Raw genomic sequence first — 8605 nt, 5'->3', positions numbered from 1 at the left:
TCCTTCCTTTTTAAGGCTGAATAAATATTCCATTGTATGGGTGGATCACATTTTGTTTAGCCAGTAACCCGTTGATGGACATTTGGGTTGCTTCCACCTTTTGCCTATTGTGGACAAGGCTGCTCTGAACATGGGTATACAAATATCTCTTCAAGACCCTGTTTTCAATTCTTTCAGGTAATATCCAGGAATGGAATTGCTGAGTCATATGATAAATCTATTTCACTGTTTGAGGAACTGCCGTACTGTTTTCCATAGTGGCAGTACCATTTTACATTCTCACCAACAGTGCACAGGGTTCCAATTTCTCTACATTCTTGTGAACACTTGTTATTTTCTGGGCAATTTTTTTTTTTTGATGTAGCCATGCTAATAGGTGTGAGATAGACCCTATTGCTTTTTTATTTAGATGTAAGAAATTGAACTTTATTAAATACAGTGATTGCTAGTGGTTACAAATATATATTTTGTGAAAACATATACATACATTGCTGGTGTATGCACAAACACATTTTACTGATGGAGTATGTGACCAGAAAAGTCTGGAGACCCCTTAGTGAAACCAGCTTTGGCTGTGTGTATAGGCGGGGAGGAGGGATGGTGATGTTTGGATCATCCCAGAATCCACAGACCGAAGATAGCAAAGTCCAGAGGTTGACTGAGGCAGTCTATCTCATCCTTCAAGGTCCAGCAACAATGCCCCCTCCTCCAGGAAGCCTCCCTTGCCTTCCCAGACACAACTCCAGCTCTCTGATCTGGGCTCCTCAGCCCAGGGTTCCAGAGTCCCAGGGTCCCCTCTCTCTGCCCCAGCCCTGACCGCAGAGGGGTCTGTGTCTAGAGGCTGAGGGCTCTCTGGGGTCCCAGCAATGCCCAGGCACAGAATGGGTCAAGCAGAGTTTGCTGAATGAATGAATGAATGAGTGGATAGTCTGTATGGCCTGAGATGGATGTGAACCAAAGAGGCTTGGCTGTTCAGGGGTGAGGAGGGTTGGGTGAGGCTCTGCTCACCGGGGCCACACTGGGGTACGGAAGCAGCTGCAGGCGAGACATCGAAGGCCAAGGTTGAGGAGGCGTGGCCAGCGGAAGAGCAGGCGATGGGAGGTTTGCACATACAGGCTGCCGGAGGGGTCCATGGCTTTGAGGGCGGTCAGCGGAGTATAGCGGGCGTTGGTCTGTCTGCGCAAGGGTGGTCTGGCTGAGCCGATGACCTTGACAATTACCTGAGGGGTAGACCCCTGAGCTTTGGGACCCAAGGAGAGGGGGTTTCTGTAGGGAGGGGCCCCCTCACATAACTGAGCCATGTCCTGGGGCTCTGGGCCCCCCACTCACCTTGGCCACATCCTGTGGGCTCTGTCCCACAGAGTGAAAGAGCTCCCTGGAGGCCGGGAGGTACAAATCCCGAAAATAGCTCAGGGTGTCAGCGTCAGTGCCTGGGAACTCGGCTGTGGAAACCTGCTCCAGGAGCTTCCCTTCAAATTCGGTGGCCACCGGGCCCGGCTCCACCAGGGAGATGCTGGGAACAGGGGTAGGGGGAGAGGGTCTTGAGCCCCTACACACTCGCTGCCCCATTTTACCCATTACTGCCCATCTCTCCTCTTCACCCCCCTGCTTCTCCCATCATTGTTTCAGGCCTCCTTGCTCCCCCATCTCCTCGCTACTCCCCTTCCCTTGTCTGTCCCCTCACTGCCGTCATTCCCCTGTCACTGTCCAAGTGCCCGCCTCACAAGATGTTGAACTGAAGCAGCTGGACAGCCAGACTCTCGAAGAATCCCTCCATGGCGAACTTGGAGGCCGCATAGACTTCATTGAACACGACACCTGAGAGGATTACAGGAAGGTGGGCTCTTTGGGGGTCTGGGTGATGGGCTTTGTAGGTCCAGAGGGATGGGGTCTTGGGAGACAGAGCAAAGAGGATTTAGGGATCACAGCATATCTGGGGCCAACCTGATGGGTGTATGTGATGGGAGCATATGGGGTCAGGATGAGGTTGTCGTGGGGTGCCAGGTCCCATCTCTTCCTGGCAGTGTTCCATCCACCCTCAGCCCAGGGAACTCTCCTATTTCCCTCTATCTTCTAAACCCTCGGGCCACTTGGGCATAGGATGCCCAGGGTCCCCAAGGGCAAGCACCATTCAGCAGGATCTTTACTGGTCCCTGTTGAGCAGTGAATGTGTCCCCCTCCCTTCCAAGATCAGGAGATTCAGCTGGAAGAGAGGCTGAAGGGATGGGGCTGAGTAAATGCAGCTTTTCTGTGATAGGGTAACAAGTAGGGTGGATTCCTTAGGGGACTGCTGGGGAGGGGGGCAGATCCGAGGAAATTTCCAGGGAAAGGAAGGGAGTCTAGAGAGGTTCAAGGAGAAAGGGCCCGGGAGAAAGGATGGCAAGTACGTGGCCTCCATAGTAGGCCCATAGCAGACATCATTAGTCGATCACTGCTCTTTTTCCTGCAGAACCGCAGAGTCCCAAATCCAGACATCTCTGGAGCCTGGTGGGAGGTGTTTGGCAAGAAGGAGCCTCAGGAGGAGTGCTGATGGTTCCTCTGAGTTTTGTGGGATGGTTGGAAGAAATTTTTGGAGGTTTCCAGAAGTGGGGTTGAAAATGGATGTGGATGGCCTTTGGCAGCAGCTATACCACCCCTGTCTACTCCTGTACCATGGTAGACATAGTTAATCTATCCCAGAACTTTTTTTTTTTTTTTTTTTTTTTGCGGTATGTGGGCCTCTCACTGTTGTGGCCTCTCCCGTTGCGGAGCACAGGCTCTGGACGCGCAGGCTCAGCGGCCATGACTCACGGGCCCAGCCGCTCTGCGGCATGTAGGATCTTCACGGACCCGGGCACGAACCCGTGTTCCCTGCATCGGCAGGCGGACTCTCAACCACTGCACCACCAGGGAAGCCCCTATCCCAGAACTTTTTCCTTCTGAGCTGCAGAATGCTTCTCAATGCAGGCATATTTAGGGAATATGAGCTAAAACCTAGTTGCCATCCTTCCAGCGGGGGGAGGGTCAGATGCTGGGAGGATTCCCAGGGGTGCATCCCCAGGGCTCACCTTGCAGCCCCATGACACTGCTGACCACCACGATGTGGCCCTGTCGTCTCCTCTTCATGCCAGGAAGTACAGCTTTGACCAGCCGGACGGCCCCGAAAAAGTTGGTATCAAAGACGTTCTGCATGGCAGCCAGGCTGAGCCCCTCCAACGGCCCCACCAGGCCCACTCCAGCATTATTCACTAAGGGGGTAGGGCTGAGGGTTATTTTGAAGTCCCCCAACCCTTCTAGTGTCACTCCCCCAGGGACACTCCCTAAATTATCCCACCCCTCCCCCACTCCAATTTCAGGGCTAGTCCAAGGTATCTTGGGTGGACAAATGTGTAGCATTGATAATCTTTAAATATACTTCAGCATTTGTTATAGGGGACTCTGAGCCCTGGGTGGGGAAGAGGGCTGCTGGGAACAGCCTCTACTTTAATGCATGAGCAATTCAGCTCTGACCCCAAATTGCATCAAAACAGCCACACCCTCCTTAGAAGACCGTTTAGGGACCATGAGTTGCTTCTTCATCATGCTCCTTTCCCACAATGACTCATCAAATTAGTTTTCCCAACCACATATGGTTTTCTCCATATGTGAGAATTTCTATTTGATAAAATCCACCCTATCCCCAGGTCTCAGTATATTTCCTATATCTCTAATAAACTGAATGGTATCCTGGGCTCTTAGCCAACTGATCTACCCCTTCTCTCCAGGGTCAGAGGTTATTAGGGAAACAAGAGAGTTAGTGCCCAGACACTGGAAAGAACTTGCTGTGATAAGGATCTATGCTTAGGCCAGGGAGGGGGCGAGTGACCCCAGGGGATGCTCAGACTCACCCAACACGTCCACTTCTCCTCCCTGGATGCAGCTGAGACACTGGGCCACTGACTCATCACTGCACACATCCAGCTGGGCCACGGTGAGGGTCTGACCCAGAGCCTCCCCAGCAGCTGCCTCCAGTGTCCCCTTCTTTCCCAGGTCCCTCATGGTGGCCACCACTGGGGACAGAGAACAGAGTTGGAGCAGGCACTAGGTTCCTTTACCCTGTGTGTGGACTTACATGTTCCTGTGATAGTTTGCATGAGTAGTCACAGAGGAATGGAGACCCACAGATTTATACACCTACATCTGCCATACAGCCACAAATGCACACTTGTGTACAGATATTTGTCTATACTTCCATCCATCCATCCACTCATCTAGCAAACATTTATTGAGCATCTACTACACCCTATGCACTATTCTAGGTGCTGAGGCTATTGCATGAAATAAGATAAAGTCCCTGCCTTCACAGAATTCAAAACCAGTAGGTAAGACAATAAAATAAATACAGAACAGATGGCTTGAGAAAAGAAATGCATGCACACCTAAAGTCAACATAGGTGCAAATATGCATATGCAAGTATGGACAGCCCCATTTACATCATCAACGTAGGTTCCAATTTATTGAACACCTACTATATGCCAGATAATATGCTAAACACATTTATAAACACTAACTCTAATCCTTACAAGAATCCTATGATCAGGTCACTGACTTATTTTCCAAAGATGGCCTCAACATCTTTTATCACACATGCTGTTCTAGAACCTAGCTGCTCACCCATCAGCCCATGAAATCTGATTCCTCTCCCCTTGAATCTTGTGGCTAGCTGGGAATCAATAGACGATGGTAAAGGTAACCCTGTGTGGCTTTTGAGATTAGGATGGAAAAGATGTGCAGTTTCTGCTTTGTTTGCTGGAATACTCACTCTTGTAGGCTTCAGCCACCCTATAGCAGCCCAGCTGTCCTGAGACCACCGTGCTGGGAAGAAGCCCAAGCTTAGCCCAGATAGAAAGATCACATGTTCCAGTCTCCTCTGTGAGCCTTTGACCCTGAGCCCAAAGCGCCCAGCTGAGCCCTTCCAAATTCATGACCCTTGTAAACCACGAGACATAGACGATCGCAGCTGTTTCACGCCATACATTTTGGCGTACAGCTGTGCACACCATACACCCCATGCATTCTGGGGTGACTTGCTTTTAGCGATAGTAATCAGAACACGTAGGCAATATTATTATCCCCATTAACACACTGAGGCTCAACACAGTGAGGTTTCTTGCCTGCTCCAACCCCTAGCAGGTGTGAGAACTGAGATTTCAACCTGGGTTCGTCTGAGTGCTGAGCTCATGCACCTGTACACATGTTTGCACCCGCCCCCCCCCAACGCCTGCACCCACAATCACACACACATTTGCATGTTGTCTGTGAGCCCATGTAATTCGCAGGTGCTGCACACATGAATGGGACCCCGTGCCTCTACGTATGGTGACAAGCATGGGCCCGGGGGCTGGGCTACCTGAGTTCAGATCCAGACTCTGCCAAGTTCCAGCTTGGGCAAGGACCTTTGGCAGTCGGTGCCTCCGTTTCCTCATTTCTAAGATGGGGCAAATGATAGTGTCCACCTTATCGGGGTGATGTGGGGATTAAATGACTTTCTAATATGCAAAACACTTAGATGGAAGCCTGGCACATTGCAAACAGTCAATAAACATCATCCTTCAGCAGTGTTAGACACTCATCTGCCAGCCCACAGGGGCACACGCTGCACAATTCCCTCTCTGCACCCTGGCACCCAGACTGTCACACCCAAAGCTGTGCATGTCTCTAAGACAGAGGGTAGAGGGCTGGGAGAAGCAACTCTGCCAACTGGGGCAATGCCCTCACCCCTCCATCCTCCTCTTAAGTAATGGCCCTTTGCTTACTTCGACTCCAGTGTGCACTGGGTCAAAGGTTCCCACGGGTGGGGTGAAGATTGGGGCTATTGATCCCAGAGTGGCAGGGGGCCGAGTCTCTAGACCTAGAGCCCCCTCCTCCTTAAACCCTCAAGGTCAGGGTCACTTAAGAGGCTTATCTTGGCGCGTTAATCTGAGGATGAGTGGAGGTGGGGACTCTTAGGGAATGACTAAGTGAAACCTCAGAAAAGCCCTCTCCAGCCAGCCCTTCTAAAAAATAAATATCACCCACACCCACCCCACTGGCTTTATTTTGCTTCTGACCACTTATCTGCACTAGCCACCTAATACGATTTAAAAATCTGTTTATTGTTTGTCCTCCCTCACCTCCCCCACTACATCACTACCTAGAACAGAGATTTTTGTCTATTCTGTTCGCAGCTGTGTTTCTAGCACCTAGAATCTGGCACCCAATGGGTGCATTAGAAATATTCTTTGGATGAGGGGATGATTCACAAGCGGAGGTGGGAAGGGGGCCTCCGTGTGTCCCGGGTCCTCCCCAAGCCCCCAAATGCAGTCGAAGTCATGGACTAGTGGAACTAGTGCTGGGAGAGCTAAGGGTCTTGGGAAGCCATGCCCACTCCTGTCCTTCCCAGCCTCACCCTGGTCCCCTTACCCTGGTAGCGCTGCCTGGGGTCACGAGCCAGCTGCACTGCGAGCTCCAGGCCAATTCCCGAGGAGCATCCCGAGATCAGCACAGTCCGGGGTGCGTCGGCCATGTTGATCCCTTTCTGGACGCGTGACCTCTGCTGGCCGGCACCTGACTCCCGCCACCCATCCTCTGCTCATCTGTCCCCTCCTAAGCACACCCCACCTGCAGGACGAATGGGCCCTGGGAGCCCTCAATTATGAACTGACTTTGGGCAGGCAGCTGGGGGGAATCCCTTCACTTCAATATAGTGCCTTCCTTTTATCTGTCAAAAATGTCCTCTCGCTGCTACACTCAAAACTGGGGGCTTTTGTTACGATGATAAATTATCCAGGGCTGGGGGGAGTTTCAGGCAGTGTGGGGAATAAGTGGAGGTGTTCTCTTGCTGTCTCTACTCTGGGCAAAGAATCTGTGATTGGAGAGAGGTGACCGAGAGTGTGGTCCCAGAAGGGTCCGTTCAAAGAGAATGGGCAGAAATGTCAGAAGGTGCGATAGACTATAGGAAGAACTTCCCAACAGACCAAGGCAGGGCACGAACTTTATGAGCGTTTTAGCCAGAAAAGTCTTAGTCTCTGATGTCCCTGGAGAGAAAGGAGGAGCAGCTTGGGGAGATTCCCTCTCCTCCCCCTTCTCAGGGCCCCCCTCCCCCTCAGGCCAGATGGGGCCCCACCCCCTCCTCCCTAAGGACACAGAGTCTCTTTGTCTGAGGAGCCAGAGGCTGGGAGGGAGACACTGCCGGCTTCTCCCTCTTGGCCTCGGGGCGGGGGAAGTGGGCAGTTCAGGGCCCGGGATATGCCCCTTGGGTTCCTCCCTGCGGAAGCTCCTTCAGATCCAGCATGTCTGTGCTTGTTCAATTGCACAGACAGCTCCACCTGACCTGACCCGCTGGGGCCTCCTCACATGGGGGCGGGGGTGTCCCAGTGGGGTGAGGGGGGGTTCCACCTCACCCTAGGAATGGCAGGGGTCCACCCCTCCCTGTGTCAGTGCCCTGCTTAGGGTAGGGCCATACTCCCTGATTTAATGGGCCATGTGTGAGAATGGAGCTGGGGCCTCCATCTGGGGCCTGAGTCAGGGAGAAGAGGGCTAGGGATGGAGGTGGGAGCCTTTATTTGAAGATTAAGAGTTTGGGGGAAAGAAAGAACTGTGAGAACTGTGTCTTGGAATCTGGGGTGAGGGTTTGGGGGTGGGGCTAGGGACCCCATTTTGGAATCTGGGGTGGAGTTTGAGGCGGGGTGAAGATCCCTTATTTAGGGACCTGCAGGGAAAGTATGGAGTGAGGTCGGTACCTCTTATTGTGGGACCAGGCAGGTGGGTGAGAATTTGGCATCAGAATTTGGGGGCCTGGCTGAGACAGAAAGGATCTGGTATAAAGCTGTACCCCTAATTCCAGGGCCTGGATGGAGGCTGAAGGTTAGGAGGCCTGTTAGGAGAAAAGGGTTTGGGCTAAGGCTGGGACCCCGGATTCTAAGGGTGGGTGGGAGTGACCCTCCTCCGACCCTGTGGGGTGAGGCAAGAAGGGCCCAGCTCCCGGCCCACGGCTCCACCCCTAGCTGGGCAATCAGAGCTCAGCACAAACTTTCCCAATTCCACCCACCAGCTGTCAGCTACCCCCCCCCCCCCTTTCCGCGAGCTCCGCCTGGCCCGGAGCTGGAGCGCAGGGCGAGGCCAGGGCGGGGTCTCGGGCAGTCTCCTGTGGATCCCGAGTGGAGCCGGCCGCCGCGAGAGTGCCCTGAGCCCGTGGAGTCGCCGCGCCCCGCAGCCGCCCAGGCTGGTCCCCCGCCTTGAGTGTGGGTCCCGTGGGAATGGGGAGTCGCTGGGCCCTGGGCCAGCCGCGGGCCGGCCTCTGCCTGCTCCTGGTGTCTCTGCAGCTTCTCCCCCGGACGCAGGCCGGTGAGCCGGGAGGGAGAAAATAGGACCCGGAGTGCAGGATCCATCGAGGCCCCCAAAGACGGCGTGGAGTCGGGAGTCGGGGGCGTGCATGGGGGTCGTGCACGTTGCCCGTGGCTACGGTGTGGTGTTGCAGGGCGAGTGTCTGACTCTGGGCGGTTTGTGAGTGTGACAGCTTGGTGGGGGGGGGGTCAGGGAAACGTGTGACCATGTTTCCTGGTGGGTGCGTGGCAATGAATGCAATTTATAGGTATACATGTGTGT

The 8605-nt window shown here is 53.4% G+C and overlaps 2 protein-coding genes across 2 annotated transcripts in view; one reads left to right on the top strand and one right to left on the bottom strand.

Annotated features, from left to right (window-relative positions):
• Positions 1 to 1004: 1004 nt before the first annotated feature.
• Positions 1005 to 6524, bottom strand: RDH8 (retinol dehydrogenase 8; the record flags this gene model as incomplete). The annotated part of the gene is made up of 6 exons (XM_082837125.1): positions 1005 to 1220; positions 1330 to 1513; positions 1725 to 1818; positions 3048 to 3227; positions 3867 to 4028; positions 6422 to 6524. The coding sequence occupies 6 exons, from the start codon at positions 6522 to 6524 to the stop codon at positions 1005 to 1007; spliced, it is 939 nt and encodes a 312-aa protein (XP_082693251.1).
• A 1732-nt stretch (positions 6525 to 8256) lies between these two features.
• Positions 8257 to 8605, top strand: part of COL5A3 (collagen type V alpha 3 chain) — a gene marked incomplete at its 5' end in the record, with an annotated part of 38490 nt that continues 38141 nt past the window's right edge. Inside the window, one exon of the mRNA XM_082837025.1 lies at positions 8257 to 8344. Within this exon, the coding sequence (XP_082693151.1) occupies positions 8257 to 8344 (88 nt within the window). The remainder of the gene's footprint in view (positions 8345 to 8605) is intronic.

This window comes from Leucopleurus acutus (assembly GCF_964270905.1).
Source record: "Leucopleurus acutus genome assembly, chromosome: 3".
In the NCBI taxonomy this organism is placed as follows: Eukaryota; Metazoa; Chordata; class Mammalia; order Artiodactyla; family Delphinidae; genus Leucopleurus; species Leucopleurus acutus.
This window is presented reverse-complemented; position numbering and strand designations above follow the sequence as displayed.